This window comes from Sturnus vulgaris, chromosome 5 (genome assembly GCF_052056855.1).
Source record: "Sturnus vulgaris isolate bStuVul1 chromosome 5, bStuVul1.hap1, whole genome shotgun sequence".
NCBI lineage: Eukaryota > Metazoa > Chordata > Aves > Passeriformes > Sturnidae > Sturnus > Sturnus vulgaris.
This window is the reverse complement of record NC_142247.1, coordinates 6,796,466-6,812,511: the sequence shown is the minus strand read 5'-3', so window position 1 is coordinate 6,812,511 and position 16,046 is coordinate 6,796,466. Positions and strand designations below refer to the sequence as shown.

The 16,046-nt window shown below is 50.7% G+C and overlaps 1 protein-coding gene across 1 annotated transcript; it reads left to right on the top strand.

Annotated features, from left to right (window-relative positions):
- Positions 1–1,251: 1,251 nt before the first annotated feature.
- BHLHE41 (basic helix-loop-helix family member e41) lies at positions 1,252–5,213 on the top strand. The gene is made up of 5 exons (XM_014889081.2): positions 1,252–1,462; positions 1,720–1,783; positions 2,067–2,174; positions 2,410–2,521; positions 2,650–5,213. The coding sequence occupies exons 1-5, from the start codon at positions 1,401–1,403 to the stop codon at positions 3,660–3,662; spliced, it is 1,359 nt and encodes a 452-aa protein (XP_014744567.1). The 5' UTR covers positions 1,252–1,400; the 3' UTR covers positions 3,663–5,213.
- The last annotated feature ends 10,833 nt before the right edge of the window (positions 5,214–16,046 follow it).

The following is a 16,046-nucleotide window of genomic DNA, read 5'->3' as shown; positions in this document are numbered from 1 at the left end:
ACCCCATCCTTCCGCTGGCTGGAGGGTCCTGGCGGGCTGCCCGGCGAGGGGCGGGGGGCGCGGGGCTGGAGGGACGCGGTCCTCGGTAGCCCGAGCCGGGGGTGCCCGGTGCCGCCCGGTGCCGCCGCCTCCTAGCGAGGGGCGGCGGGGCAGGGCCGCCCGGTGCAGCCCGGAGGCAGTGATGTGGCAGCAGGTCGGGTCACGTTGCCGGCCGTGTGCTCGTACCAGTGTGAGACGGGATTAGGGAGGCGGCTGTCGGTGCCGCCGCCGCCGGCGGGGAGCGGGGGTGCGCGGGCGCGCCCGGCGCGCAGGGACGCGGGCGGGGGGGTTCCCGCCCCGCCCCGTCCCGGGGCTACTGCGGCCGGTCACGCTGCACCGGTGCAAATCCTCTGCCAATGTCACCCCCCGCGCCCCGCAGGGATGCGGGCTGCCCGAGGGCAGCGTCAACAGCAGATGTGTTTACATTAGAGATAGACATATTTTTATATATGTGTGCCCCTATACGCGAGTCCGTCTGTACAGAGGAGCGCTTCTGCCGCGGTCTGGCGTTGCAGGCAGATCCGGCTCCCGTCCAAAGGTCGGGAGGGAGAGCTGCCGAGAGCAGCGGCGGTCGGGCTGGGGCACCGGGGGACGAGAGCTGCGGCACGGCGGCGCCGGGCCAGGGAGCGCTCCGCGCAGTAACACGAGTGTGCGCCTGTTCGTGCCCACGCATCCTATAGAAATCTATAGAAAACGTATGGCGAACGTGACCCCCTAACGCCCCCGACAAGAGAGAGGCTCGGTTATTACCCCCTTTCCTCCTCTGGGCACGTTTTCCACTGACGAGTCTCCTCCCCGGATACAAATTTTAAAAAATATAAAAATACAATAATAAAAGTAAAATTATTTCATAATTATTATAAATTAGAAAAATAATAAAAATAATAAAACCACAGCGAGAGTGTCAACCATCACGGCGGCAACGCTGACGGTGACAGCGACAGCGGCAGCAGCAGCAGTGACACGGGGGGAAGCCGCTGTCTCGCAGGGCGGCCCCGGGACCCCCCCCGTCCCCTCCCCGGTCCCGCCCCCGCCCGCGCCGCACGTGAGCCGGGTGCGGGGCTGGCTGGCGGCGCGCGTGCCCCGCGGGCAGGCGCGGCGGCGGCGGCGGCGGCGGGAGCTGCGGGCGTGTGCGCGGGGAGCGCAGCGAAGGCGGGCGGGGGGGAGCGGCAGCGGCGGCGGAGGCACTTGGTGGGGGGGGGGGGGGGGGGGACGAACCGCCGCACACTTTTGGCCACTGCACGGGAGAGGGGGGACGGAGGCTGCATGTGCGCAGCGTCGCTCGCGGATCTCCCGAGACTGATCTCAGCATCCCGCAGGCTCAGTCAAAAGCAGCGACGAAACATCAGCCGCTGCCAGACATGGATGAAGGAATCTCCCGCTTGCCGGAGAGGCAGCTACTGGAGCATAGGGATTTTATAGGGTAAGGCACCGGGGCAGTATCTCCGTCTCGTATCTCCACGGCGTTTCGTCTTCTTGAGAAAGTGCTGCGAAGCGCTGGGAGCGGCTCCGGCTCCCCGGCGGGGCGCGGGGCTCGCCGCCTCCCTCCGCTGGCGGACCCGGGCGAGCCCTTGCCCGGCCCTTCGGGCAGAGCGCTCGGTGCCCGTGTGCCCACTCGAGGAGGTCCTAGGCAAGCTGTCGCTGCCCTTGCCGATGCTGGATCTTTGTGTTTTTCTCCAGGCTGGACTACCCTGCCCTGTATATGTGCAAACCCAAAAGAGGCGTAAAGAGGGACGAGAGCAAGGTAAGAATAAGTTTTTGGGGCTCTCTTCTCGCTTAACTGCTTAATTGGGGTTCGCTGAATTTTGCAGCGTAGCTTCGCTCCCAAGAGCATCCCCGGGGGGCTGCGCATACAACTTGCCCCCCGAAATGGCAAGTGGGTTTACGAGCGAGCTGGCACGGCAGGGAGAGCGGTGCCTTGACGATAATTTGCGCGGCATGTGGTCCGCATGACATTTGTTTTGGTTTTGATCAGCGTTCCGAGGGACTCTGCCTAACACTTGGCTTTTCCGGGTTTTGCTAATTAGGAAACGTACAAACTGCCACATAGACTGATAGAAAAGAAGAGGCGAGACAGGATTAACGAATGCATTGCCCAGCTGAAGGATTTACTGCCCGAGCATCTGAAACTGACGGTAAGGTGCCCAGGAGCGAACATGCCCATGCGCATGCAGGGGCCGGCAGCCTGCCCGCTGCGCAGCTCCCGGGACGCCGGGCTGCCTGCCTGCTGCCCGCCCGCCCTCCTGGCCCTAATGTGCAGACTAATGAGACTCGGGGACCGGTGTCACCGAAGTTAACGGAGGCGGCGTTTGGTGGTAGCCAAAACGGGCCGGGAGGTAGCCAAGCCTCCCCCTACCCTTGCCTTTGCAGACGCTAGGACACCTGGAGAAAGCGGTGGTGCTGGAACTGACTTTGAAGCACTTGAAAGCGCTAACAGCCTTAACAGAGCAGCAGCACCAGAAGATTATTGCTTTGCAGAATGGTAAGCGGGGCTCGGGGGGCACCGCCGCTGGGGCGCGCCGGGGGCGGGCAGGGGGAGGCGCGGAGCGGGGCACCCCATGCCGGAGCCATGCCGGGTAAACGCTGTCCCCGCTCGGTCTCCCCCCGCAGGGGAGCGCTCCATGAAGTCTCCGGTGCAGGCCGACCTGGACGCCTTCCACTCGGGCTTTCAGACGTGCGCGAAGGAAGTGCTGCAGTACCTCTCCCGCTTCGAGAGCTGGACCCCCCGCGAGCAGCGATGCGCGCAGCTCCTCGGCCACCTGCACTCCATCTCGTCGCAGTTCCTCCCCGGCCCTCAGCTCCTCTCCCCGCCGCCGGGCCCTCTCAGCAAGGGATCCTCCTCCTCTTCCTCCCCGCCCGCCCCTCCCTGCGCGCCGGGCCACAAGCCGGAGGGCCAGGCTAACTGCGTGCCCGTCATCCAGCGGACTCACGCCGCCGAGCTCAGCGCCGAGACCGACACGGACACGGACAGCGGCTACGGCGGGGAAGGCGAGGCGCGCCCCGAGCGCGGCCCCGCGGCGGCGGCCGGCGGAGCGCTGCCCGCCCTGGCCATCAAGCAGGAGCCGTCGGGGGACGAAGTGCCCCCCGCGCCCAAGCGGCTGAAGCTGGACCGCGGCGGGAGCCCCATGCCCGGCCCGCCGGGGCTGGCGGCGCGGGGCGCCGAGGCGGCGGCGGCGGCGGCAGCGGCGGCCGCGCTGGTCAGACCCGACGCCGCCCTGCTGGGCTCGCTGATGGCCCTGGGGGCGGGCGGCGGCGGGGCTCCCTTCGGACAGCCGGCGGCGGCCCCTTTCTGCCTGCCCTTCTACTTCATCTCCCCCTCGGCCGCCGCCGCCTACATGCAGCCCTTCCTGGATAAAAGCAGCCTGGAGAAGTATCTCTACCCCGCCGCCCCCATCCCGCTCCTCTACCCGGGCATCCCGGCCCAGGCAGCCGCCGCCGCGGCCGCCGCGGCCGCCTCCTTCCCCTGCCTCTCCTCCGTGCTCGGCCCCGCCGAGAAGGCGGCGGCGGCCGCTGCCGGGCTGCCCCCGACGCCCCACCTCCCGCACCCCTTCGCTGCCGCCGCCGAGCCCGGCGAGGAGCCCGAGCCCGCAGCTGCCGAGGAGCCCGGCGCCGAGGGCCCGTGAGACGCCCCGGGGGCTCCCCGCCGCCGCTGCCCTCCCCTCGGACTGAGGGGCCGTCGGGCCGGCACTTGCGCCCCCGGTTTCCTACGGAGGGCAGGGGTCGCCGGGGCCGGCGATCGCCGGGAGCTGCCGGCCGCGGGATGCTGGGCCCGGCCCGGGGGAGTCCCGCTGCCGGGCGGCAGGTCCCGGAGCGGCCCCCGCAGAGGACTGTCGAGGATAAAATTTGCTACTCAGTATTTTTTTAATGTTTGGCTTTATAAATGCATAAATAAGGAAAACAAAACAAAACAAAAAAAAAAAAAAGAAGAAGAAGGAAGAAAACATAGTAAGGATACTTTTTTTTTCTCTCTCTCTATATAGAGTAATTAAATGTGGCACCTTACTTGGAATGGGTTTATACAGAGTGTCCCTAAGTCCCACTTGGGAGCTTGCACTTGTTGTCCGGGAGACCTGGATGGGTTCAGGGGGAGGGCGGGGAGCGAGGCGAGAGAGGAAGGGCAGAGCCCAGCACCTGTGCTAGCACTTTATGCAGAACCGGAGCGTGGAGGATGCACCCTGAGCCCAAACCTGCAGTGCCTTGAGCACCCGGGGATGCCGCTGGCTCCAGCAAGTTTTGGGTGTACAAGGGAAGGAGGGTCAGACCCATTACATAACCTTGTGTTTATTTCTTTTTTTTTTTTTTTTTTTTTTTTGGCTAAGGTATACAGGTGTGGCAAGTGCATTTGTTCTCACCCCATCTTTATTTAATTCAGTATGTTCCCGAGAGATTTTTTTCTCCCCCAAACCTTGCTGTATAAAATGAATGTTACTGCACTGAACTACAAAAAGAAACCCCCTTCTGTCCCCCAAGAAAACACAGAGCAGCTTGTCAGCCTGAACTCATTTTATCCTAAATTCCGAGTGACAGAAACTGGAGGCCATAGGTAAACACCTCGCTGTGCAATCAGAAACGATTAAACCAGTTGGGGTAAGTTTCCCGTATGGGTTCTTCCCTCATCCCATGCTCAAATACTGCGATTTCCCTTTCTGGAGACAAACCAGACGCCAGATAATCACACAGATAAAGCTTTTATAATAAGGCTTAAACCAAGACCTTGCCTAGATATTTTTAGTTTGTTGCCAAGGTAGCACTGTGAGAAATCTCACTTGAATGTTATGTAAGAGGTGAGACACCACAGCCTGGCGAGGAGTGTGTGCGTGTCCGGGGTCCGTCAGTCCGTTTGGTGCATCTGCTGCTGCTGTTGCTACTGTTTGCCTCAAACGCTGTGTTTAAACAACGTTACAAAAAAAAAAAAAAAAAGAAAAAAAAAGAAAAAAAAAAGAAACTTACTAGCCTACAGAGTGGCTGTATGTAAATACTTGTTAATACATCCAATTAATGATGTCTGACATGCTATTTTTGTAGGGAGAAAAATATGTGTTAATGATATTTTGAGTTAAATATCTTTTGGGAGGATTTGCTGAAAAAGTTGCACTTTTGTTACAATGCTTATGCTTGATACAAGCTTATGCTGTCTTAAATTATTAAAAAAAATAAATCCTGTCTGCAAGAAACCAGCTGTTTTAGAACAGTTTAGTATGTGATATATTAGAAATCAATCTTTATATTCAGTATTTTCCAGCACTCCATGAATTCTATTATCTAAATATTTCCACACTATTTTGTGATTAAAAAAATTCTTACTAAGGAATAAAAACTTTAATACACAAAATGGGGCTGTCTACTAATTAAAAATGCAATGATAATACATAATAATTGGTGCATTGAGCTTCAAACTGTATGATTGTGTGGCTGATGATGACTTAATTCACGTTTTCAATCTGGGTTTGAATTTGCTGGGTTTCCTTTAACTCTCTCTGGCAAACTCTGGTTTAATACATGCACATTTCACAAAGCAAAGTGTGGAACACACAGGTTTCTTCCTGACATCTACTTTTACTCCTCTTCTTTTTGCAAAGTACTAATCTTTAAAATTAACACTTGACAGTCCTGGTGCTGCATGGGAGCTCTCTTTGCTCACAAGGAACAAACTTTATGATTTGCCTGACAATCTAATGACGTGTTATTCTCTGCAGGAATGAACGATGGGTGTCCCAGCTTGGAAATACTCTATGAAAAGTGAATATTTTGTGGTGGGGGGAGAGGAAGAGGAGGAATAGAGCAGTGGAAGCAGGCAGATCATTCCTGGCATGGAAATGCAGCACTCTAAAGGCTTCCACAGATTGAATAGCAGAGCTGTAGATCACCTTTCCTTGCAAAAATTCTTGCAGGGAAATAAAATTAAAGGAACCCCTCAAACAGTATCCAGTGTTTACGTAAGAGAGAGATGAAGGGAACGTGCCGTGCTCCCTCTGCTGGTTCTCCAACACTGGTGATTACACTGAAAAGGAATGAAGTTGGAGTGGGATAAAAAGCTCCTAAGACTTGTGCTAACTCTATCAATCCTTTAAAATAGAGAACGAAATATAAATTGGATGAAAAATAACCACTTCTGGTTAGGGGTAGGGTTATTTGGGTTAGGGTTATTTGGGTTAGGGTTAGGGTTAGGGTTAGGGTTAGGGTTAGGGTTAGGATTAGTTAGGATAGGGTTAGGCTTATGGTTATTTGGGATAGTGTTTGGGTTATTTCTGTTAGGGTTAGGGTTAGTTGCGTTTTGGTTAGGGTTAGGGTTAGGGTTAGGGTTAGGGTTATGGTTATTTGGGTTAGTGTTAGGGCTATTTCTGTTAGGGTTAGTGTTACTAGCATTATGGCTAGGGTTAGTTGTTTATGGTTAGGGTTAGGGTTATTTGGGATAGGGTTAGGGTTAGTTGAATTAGGTTTAGGGTTAGGATCAGGGTTAGGGTTAGGGTTAGGGTTAGGGTTAGGGTTAGGGTTAGGGTTAGGGTTAGGGTTATGGTTAGGGTTAGGGTTAGTGTTTGTGTTTGGGATAGGGTTAGGGTTAGGGTTAGGGTTAGGGTTAGTGTTTGTGTTTGGGATAGGGTTAGTTAGGTTAGGGTTAGGGTTAGGGTTATTTGGGTTAGTGTTTGGCTACTTCTGTCAGGGTTAGGGTAAGTTGCGTTATGGCTATGGTTAGTTGTTTATGGTTAGGGGTAGGGTTATTTGGGTTAGGGTTAGGGTTAGTTGGGTTAGAGTTCGGATTATGGTTTTTTGGGTTAGGATTAGGGTTAGTTGGGTTAGTGCTACGGTTAGGATTATTTGGTTTCGGGTTATGGTTTGTTGGGTTAGGGTTAGGGTTAGGGTTAGGGTTAAGATTATTTGGGTTAGTGTTGGAGCTATTTTTGTTAGGGTTAGAGTTAGTTGCATTATGGCTAGGGTTAGTTGGTTATGGTTTGGGTTAGGCTTAGTTGGGTTAGGGTTAGTTGGGTTAGGGTTAGGGTTAGGGTTAGGGTTAGGGTTAGGGTTAGGGGTTAGGGTTAGGGTTAGGGTTAGGGTTAGGGTTAGGATTAGGGTCAAGGTTAGGGTTAGGGTTAGGGTTATGGTGGTTAGTGTTATGGCTGCTTCTGTTAGGATTAGGGTTAGTTGCATTATGGTTATGGTTAGTTATTTATGGTTGGGGTTAGGGTTATTTGGGTTTGGGTTAGGGTTAGTTGGGTTAGGGTTAGGGTTAGCATTAGGGTTAGAGTTAGGGTTAGGGTTATGGTTATTTGGGTTAGTGTTATGGCTACTTCTGTCAGGGTTAGGGTAAGTTGCGTTATGGTTATGGTTAGTTGTTTATGGTTAGGAGTAGGGTTATTTGGGTTATGGTTAGTTGGGTTAGGGTTAGGTTTTGGGTTGGGGCTGGGGTTATTTGGTGTACGGTTAGGGTTAGTTGGTTTAGGGTTAGGCTTATGGTTTTTTGGGTTAGGATTAGGGTTAGTTGGGTTAATGTTACGGTTACGGTTATTTGGTTTCGTGTTAGGGTTAGTTTGGTAAGGGTTAGGGTTAGGGTTATGGTTAGGGTTAGGGTTAGGTTTAGGGTCACGGTTAGGGTTAGGGTTAGAGTTAGGGTTAGGGTTAGGGTTACGGTTATTTTGGTTAGTGTTATGGCTGCTTCTGTTAGGGTTAGGGTTAGTTGAGTTATGGTTATGGTTAGTTGTTTATGGTTGGGGTAGGGTTATTTGGGTTAGGGTTAGGGTTAGTTGGGTTAGGGTTAGGGTTAGGGTTAGGTTTAGGGTTATTTGGGTTAGTGTTATGGCTACTTCTGTCAGGGTTAGAGTAAGTTTCGTTATGGTTATGGTAAGTTGTTTATGGTTAAGGGTAGGGTTATTTGGGTTAGGGTTATTTGGGTTAGGGTTAGGGTTAGGGTTAGGGTTATGGCTAGGGTTATTTGGTTTATGGTTAGGTTTAGTTGGTTTAGGGTTAGGCTTATGGTTTTTTGGGTTAGGATAAGGGTTAGTTGGGTTAGTGCTACGGTTAGGGTTATTTGGTTTCTTCTTAGGGTTAGGGTTAGTGTTAGGGTTAGGGTTAGGATTAGGGTAGGGTTTGTGTTTGGGATAGGGTTAGTTACGTTAGGGTTAAGTTTACGGTTATTTTGGTTAGTGTTATGGCTGCTTCTGTTAGGGTTAGGGTTAGTTGCGTTATGGTTATGGTTAGTTGTTACGGTTAGGGGTAGGGTTATTTGGGTTAGGGTTAGGGTTAGTTGAGTTAGGGTTAGGGTTAGGGTTAGGGTTAGGGTTATTTGGGTTACTGTTATGGCTACTTCTGTCAGGGTTAGGGTAATTTGCGTTATGGTTATGGTTAGTTGTGTACGGTTAGGGATAGGTTTATTTGGGTTAGGGTTAGGGTTAGGATTAGGGTCAGGGTTAGGGTTAGGGTTATTTGGGTTAGGGTTAGGGGTAGGGTTAGGGTTAGGGTTAGGGTTAGGGTTATTTGGGTTAGTGTTATGGCTACTTCTGTCAGGGTTAGGGTAATTTGCGTTATGGTTATGGTTAGTTGTGTACGGTTAGGGATAGGTTTATTTGGGTTAGGGTTAGGGTTAGGATTAGGGTCAGGGTTAGGGTTAGGGTTATTTGGGTTAGGGTTAGGGGTAGGGTTAGGGTTAGGGTTAGGGTTAGGGTTATTTGGGTTAGTGTTATGGCTACTTCTGTCAGGGTTAGGGTAAGTTGCGTTATGGTTATGGTTAGTTGTTTATGGCAAGGGGTAGCGTTATTTGGGTTAGGGTTAGGGCTAGTTGCGTTAGAGTTAGGGTTAGGGCTAGGGTTAGGGCTAGGGTTAGGGTTATGGTTAGGCTTAGGGTCAGTTAGGTTAGGGTTAGGGTTACGGTTATTTTGGTTAGTGTTATGGCTGCTTTTGTTAGGGTTATGGTTAGTTGCGTTATGGTTATGGTTAGTTGCGTTATGGTTATGGTTAGTTGTTTATGGTTAGGGGTAGAGGTATTTGGGTTAGGGTTAGGGTTAGTTGGGTTCGGGTTAGGGTTAGGGTTAAGGTTAGGGTTAGGATTAGGATTATTTGGGTTAGTGTTATGGCTACTTCTGTCAGGGTTAGAGTAAGTTTCGTTATGGTTATGGTAAGTTGTTTATGTTAAGGGTAGGGTTATTTGGGTTAGGGTTAGGGTTAGTGTTAGGGTTAGGGTTAGGATTAGGGTAGGGTTTGTGTTAGGTTTAGGGTTAGTTAGGTTAGGGTTAAGGTTACAGTTATTTTGGTTATTGTTATGGCTGCTTCTGTTAGGGTTAGTTGCGTTATGGTTATGATTAGTTGTTTATGCTTAGGGGTAGGGTTATTTGGGTTAGGGTTACGGTGAATTGGGTTAGGGTTAGGGTTAGGGTCAGGGTTAGGGTTAGGGTTAGGGTTAGGGTTTGTGATAGGGTTACGGTTCGTTAGGTTAGGGTTAGGGTTAGGGTTATGGTTATTTGGGTTAGTCTTATGGGTACTTCTTTTAGGGTTAGGTTTAGTTGCGTTATGGTTACGGTTAGTTGTTTATGGTTAGGGGTAGGGTTATTTGGGTTAGGGTTAGGGTTAGGGTTAGGGTTAGGGTTAGGTCTAGGGTTATTTGGTTTACGGTTAGGGTTAGTTGGTTTAGGGTTAGGCTTATGGTTTTTTGAGTTAGGATTAGGTTTTGTTCTGTTAGTGCTACGGTTAGGGTTACTTGGTTTCGGATTAGGGTTTGTTGGATTGGGGTTAGGGTTAGGGTTAAGGTCATGGTTCGGGTTAGGGTTTTTGTTAGGGTTAGAGTTAGTTAGGTTAGGGTTAGGGTTATGGTTATTTGGGTTAATGGTAGGGCTATTTCTGTTAGGGTTAGTGTTAGTTGCGTTATCGTTAGGGTTAGTTGTTTATGGTTAGGGTTAGGGTTATTTGGGTTAGGGTTACGATTAGTTGGGTTAGGGTTAGGGTCAGGGTTAGGGTTAGGGTTAGGGTTAGGGTTAGGGTTAGGTTTCGGGTTAGGGTTTGTGTTTGGAATAGGGTTAGTTAGGTTAGGGTTAGGGTTATGTTTATTTGGGTTAGTGTTTTGGCTACTTCTGTCAGGGTTAGGGTAAGTTGCGTTATGGTTATGGTTAGTTGTTTATGGTTAGGGGTAGGGTTAGTTGGAGTAGGGTTAGGGTTAGTTGGGTTAGTGTTAGGGTTAGGGTTATGGTAGTGTTATTTGGTTTACGGTTAGGGTTTGTTGGTTTAGGGTTAGGCTTATTGTTTTTTGAGTTAGGATTAGGGTTAGTTGGGTTAGTGCTACGGTTAGGGTTATTTGGTTTCGGGTTAGGGTTTGTTGGGTTAGGGTTTTGGTTATTTGGGTTAGTGTTAGGGCTATTTCTGTTAGGGTTAGTGTTAGTTGTGTTATGGTTAGTGGTAGGGTTATTTGGGTTAGGGTTAGTTTGGTTAGGGTTAGGGTTAGGGTTAGGGTTAGGGTTAGGGTTAGGATTAGGGTCAAGGTTAGGGTTAGTGTTAGTGTTAGGGTTAGGGTTATGGTTAGGGTTAGGGTTTGTGTTAGGGTTAGGGTTAGTTAGGTTAGGGTTAGGGTTAGGGTTATTTTGGTTACTGTTATGCCTGCTTCTCTTAGGGTTAGGGTTAGTTGCGTTGTGTATATGGTTAGTGGGATTGTTAAGAAATAGGCGTCTTCACATGGAAGCTGTAGTAAATTTAATTCCAATTCGAGATACAAGCGGACTCTCTACAAATACCACTGAATACATAGACAGAAATAATAAAGAAATAATGGACCAAAGGCTGCTACAGTGCACCACTCTACCTGCCAAAGTAAATTACTAGTTAGGGAAACGGGAAAAAAATCTGTGTCTGGCTTCATCTGTCTTTGGATCTGGTTCTGCTCCCTGTGTTGTCACAGGAATGACAGTGAGCTGGGCTCAACCCTTCCCCTTGGTAACTTTGACCTGCATACTTAAGCAGCTTAACACTTGTTAGGCCAGCTTTTAGGCTGGGATGAAGGTGCTCGTGTATTCCAGCTCCTCCTGCCAGCCAGGGAATCGGCCTGACTGAGCACAAAGTCCTTCCTGCCAGATCACCACACCGACACAAAGGGTGGAGCCACAAGCACTTCATAAAAAGCTGTGCCCCTCCTGAAGAGCACAATTTGAAACCTGAGCATGAGCAAGGCTTTAGGTTTCCTTCAAATTTCCTTCCTTTGGGAATATGAATTGGTTTAGGTTTCACTGGGCTATAAACCTAGATCCTTAGAGGGCTTTATCAGTTTCAGTATTTACCATGTACAGTAACAGGAAGGCTTGGTTTTATTAGCCCTTGAATCAAACGTGCCAAATGATTTCACGCCAAGTTGCAGCATCAGTGAAATCTATTATATTTTATGACATAAAACATAAAGACAAATTATGTGTGTTCTGATAATCCCAATGCCTAACAAAAGCAAACATGGGGAAAAAAGGTTTGCAATTGAGGCTGATAACCCACTTCTGCTGAAGGCAAAAGGAAAATGACAGGAGGGACCCCAGTGTCACCCTTAATTATTAAATTCCAGGCTTCCTCAGATCCCTTTGGAGCCTAAATCAATTTGTATGTCTTGAATTTTCTTGAGGTTAAAAACAACCACAGAAGACAAGAGCTTCCCATCTCTAAATATACATTCCCTTATGGAAATGCTGAGAGTGTAGGACTGTGTGCTACAATTACTGTTTACACTTGAATCCATATTCTGTTGTCCCGTAAACCACAGGATAAATGATGCAAACTTGATTTCTTAAGCAATAAAAGTTGAAAACAGATTTTATAAGCCGGTATATTATAGTGGCATGGCAGGCTCCATTAGAGTGTGTTAAGTAAAGATGGTTGAGATTGTTAAGTCAACGGAAGGCAGTATCATGTACCTCCAACTGAAGGACAAGGAATTTTTATATTTGGAGGGGTTACAGTGAGCTTGACTATCAGCCCTATTTGAGAAAGGCCTGACCTACCATTAAAGCCGCGTGAGTTCTTTTCTGGAGCACGGTAGGCCTTGGAGTAGGTCCTGAGTTTGTGTTTTGGACCTTGCTTGTTTAATTTTCACTTTAGTAGGGGCAGAGTGAGTATCTGACATCCAGCAAGCCTGGGAACTGTATGCAAAGTGTGTTTCAGCACCTCTAAATTCCTAAATGCAGCCTGCCCTGTAACCTGGGTCTTGCAAGGCATTTCCTTTTCCCTTCAAACCTCAGCTCCTGGAATCATGTGATCCCTGCCTTCTTTGAGAAGTTTCCTGCCTTCTAGCTGCAGAAATGAACTCGGAGAAAGAAAGTAACAAAACCACCGAATTTCCTCTCTGCGAAAAAAAAAAAAAAAAAAAAAAGCGTTGGATTTTTTAAAGCCAGTTTGACTCGGGAAAGTCTGGATGTCTGTCTCCTGCAGGCTCGGAGCAGCTCGCTGGGAAGCAGCAGAAAGAAGCCGGTGGCTCACCTGCTGCCAGCAGCAGCTGCGTGAGCCCCGGACACGTGTGGGCTGGATGTGAGCACACAAGGGCGAGCTGCTCCGCTCGCTGCATCCTTCCCGTGGCTCCAGCACTCCAGCCTGCAGGGCTGTCAATCTGTCACAAGCACTAAATTCACGGCAGCCTCGATGAGGGCGCTGCCGCGGGCTGCAGGAGCTGCCCTGCCTGGGACAGGCTGTTCTGCCTCGCTGAACTCACGGGGCACCCAGTGGCAGCGCACCTGCTGCTGCTGCTGCTGCTGCAAACATTCCCCTCCCTGCGTGGCCATCCCAGAGGATGCAGGCGATGTCTGGGACAGGAGAGAAGATATTCCCTTATGTTTCAGCAAGCAGGGACTTTGATCCTAGGCAGCTCTACTGGGTCATAGGGACCAAGGAGAGTTGTTTCTCCTGCCTCCATAAAGCCCTTTTGGTTGTTCGTTCACATTTTTTACTTTGCTTTTTGCTACATGTTTTTTAAGCATGCGACCAAGGTGCCCCTCATAACTAAGTAATTTCTAGGGAATAACCTCAGGAAAAGAGCCATGTAAATATGGCACCTTCTTCCTCAGCAGAAATCCAGTGTTTTTGGATTAATACCCACATCACAGAGCCAGATGAGCTGACAGATGCTGAAATGAATTCTATTCTCACCATACAAGGTTGCCAAGGCTCCAGCCCTTCTGTGGGCAGGCAGGCCCACAGCCTTCCTTACATATGATGTTGTTTGCAAAAGAACCCATCTAGGTGGGAGCAGCAGCCCCTCTGCATGGGCCAAATAATTATATACTTGATTGCAATGCACTGCATTGGCTTCAGGTTTGGAGCCTGTGAGTAGCAACCCCGATCAGCACTTCTGTAGTATGGAGATCACAGCTTCCAGCAAAGCTCCTAAGGCTGGGCCCTAGATTCCAGCTGCAAGACCTGGAATATAAGTATCTCCATTAAAAACAGTCATAAACCACAAAGTGCAGACTCTGTAGCAATAAGGCAGTCCAAATTGCAGGGGAAAAAAGCTTCTCTTCACAGAATCCCAGCATGGGTCAGGCTGGAAGGGACCACAGTAGGTCATCTGGTCCCACCTCCCTGCTCCAGCATCCCAGAGCACAGGGCACGGGATTGTGTCCAGATGGTTCTGGAATCTCTCCAGTGAAGGCGACTCCACACCCTTTATTGGCAGCAAGGTATCCAGAACTGTTTGCAGGACTAGCAGTAGGAGAAATTGAGTGTGTCCTTTTAACATGTAAGTTTAACTCTTTTGTTCTGCACGGGACTGAGAGGCTAGAAAAGAACTAAAGAAGAAAAATCTTTTTAAGCTTTGCTTTAAAGGAGAGGGCACCAATCTTAAGCTGCACTTAAGAGGGGGAGGTTTAGGCTGGACATGAGGGAAAATTTTTTCACTGAACGAATGATCAGACATTGGAACGGGCTGCCCAGGGAGATGGAGTCACTGTTCCCGCAGATTATAAAGGAAAGACTGTGCCATGGTCTGCTTGACACGGTGATCTTCGGTCACAGGACGGACTCGATGATCGCAGAGGACATTTCCAACCTAAACGTTTCTGTGATGCTGTGAAAAGAGAAGGTCTGTCCCACTTGTGCACGCTGGGTTTGTCCGGAGGGCAGGAGCGCTCGGGCAGTAACTGAGCATCCACCAGTGCGGAGAGCAGTCCCGGGAGGCACCGCAGGGGGCCAAGGGGCCGCTTCGCGGTGACTTTGCCAGAGAGTCCCCGGCAGCCCTGGCGGTTCCCGGGCGATCCCGCCCCCCTCCGTGCCGCTGTCCTTCCCCCGCCCCGTCCGGCGCTGCCCGGCTCCGGCCTCGGTCCGAAGTGCGCGCCCGCCCCTCAGGCCGCCGCCGCCGCCGCCGTCACGCGCGCGCCCGCGTGACCGCCGCGCACGCTGCCCGGCACGTGCGCGCGGGGCCGCGCCCGCCGAGGGGAGGGCGGGAGGGGAGTGGGCGGGGCCAGGGCGGTGGCGGCGGCTGCCATTGGCCAGCGCGCGGCCCGCGCTCCGCCTCCCCTCACGCGGCCCTGCCTCCCCTCAGGAGTGGCCGCCACTGGGGCCGGCAGCGCCGGCGGGGCTGGGAGTTCTCTGCCACAGTCCCAGGGTCAGTTAGGCTGGAAAAGTCCTTTGTGGTCGTCGAGTCAACCTGTGGCCGAGCGTCAACCGGACCATGGCACTAAGTGCCACGTCCAGCCTTTCCTAAAACACCTCCAGCGACGGTGATTTCACCGCCTGCCTGGGCAGCCCATTCCAATGTATCATCACCCTTTCTGTGAACAAATTCTTCCTTAATCTGCACTGTTGCGGTTTCACCTTGATTATTATGTGCAGTTTTAGTCACTGCAATATAGGAAAGAGATTGAGCTGCTAGAGAGTGTCCAATGGAGGGACATGGAGATGGTGAAGGGCCTGCAGGTGAGGCTGCACAAGGGGAAGCTGAGGACACTTGATCTGTTCAGCTGGAGAAGAGCAGAGTGAGGTCAGAGCTCACAGCAGTTCTGCAGCTTTTCCCCACACTCACAGGGAACAATTTCTTCCTCATACCCAATCTAAACCTCCTCTCTGTCAGTGTGAAGCCATTCCCCCTTGCCCTGTCACTCCAGGCCCTGTAAATAATCTCCCTCTATCTTTCCTGTAGCCTCTTGTAGGTCCCTTTATTCCAAAACAGTTGGTGGTGGCACCTGCTGGACAGAACAGCAAGATCAAAAGATAACACGGCCACCCGAGAGGAGAAACTGAGGCTCCAGCCCTGATATGCTGCATGTTAATGCGTTTTATGTTGTAAACTCACTGGAATAAAAGCACATCTTCACGGGATCAGGGCTAGGAGCTGGCGCTGTGGTTTCCTCTTCCCCAAGTGCAGATTCTAATCAAACAGGCTAAAGCTTTTTCTCAGTAAGTAACTGCTTAATAATTCTGTGCAAAGTAGGGCAAGATCCACCAGAGGAACAGGGCACACATCTCTGAGAGCAGCTTTTGGCACAGGGAGCAGGAGATGCAGAGGTGAACCTCCTGGGAGGAAGAATATTCAATCCTAATCACCTACTGAGAGATAAATACTCTAGGTCCTGAACCATGACTCAAAGGCAGGGCTGCTACTCTTCCAGCGTTTTGTGTGAGGAGTGGTGCCCTCTGTTGTTCCAGGGAGAAGCTGCTCGGAGTTAGGGAATTGAAACCACGAATGTGAGGTGGGTTTGTTTTTTCCTGTGCTGTAAACTCCAGATGCTCTGGTTTGGACACAGGGTCTGTCATGCAGAATGCACTACCATCAGGACTTCAGTTTCCAGAGTAAAGTCAAAAATTAAAGTTGTAGAGGCAAATGGACCAACATGACTAGGAAAAAAATGCTTAAACATTAGAAAAGTGTGTAGAATAAGCAAGAATTCCTTAATAGCTGCTACAAAGATAATTGAAGGGTATGGAAATGTGTCTGGACAAAGGTCAGCGTTAAGGCTGTGTCCTCTCTGACATCTGTTCTCTGAGAGAGAAGGAGCTACCTTTGCTTATCAAGCTGCCATCATTAGATAATGTTCCTGGCCACTCCTAGACTGTCTGCAAAGGAAAAT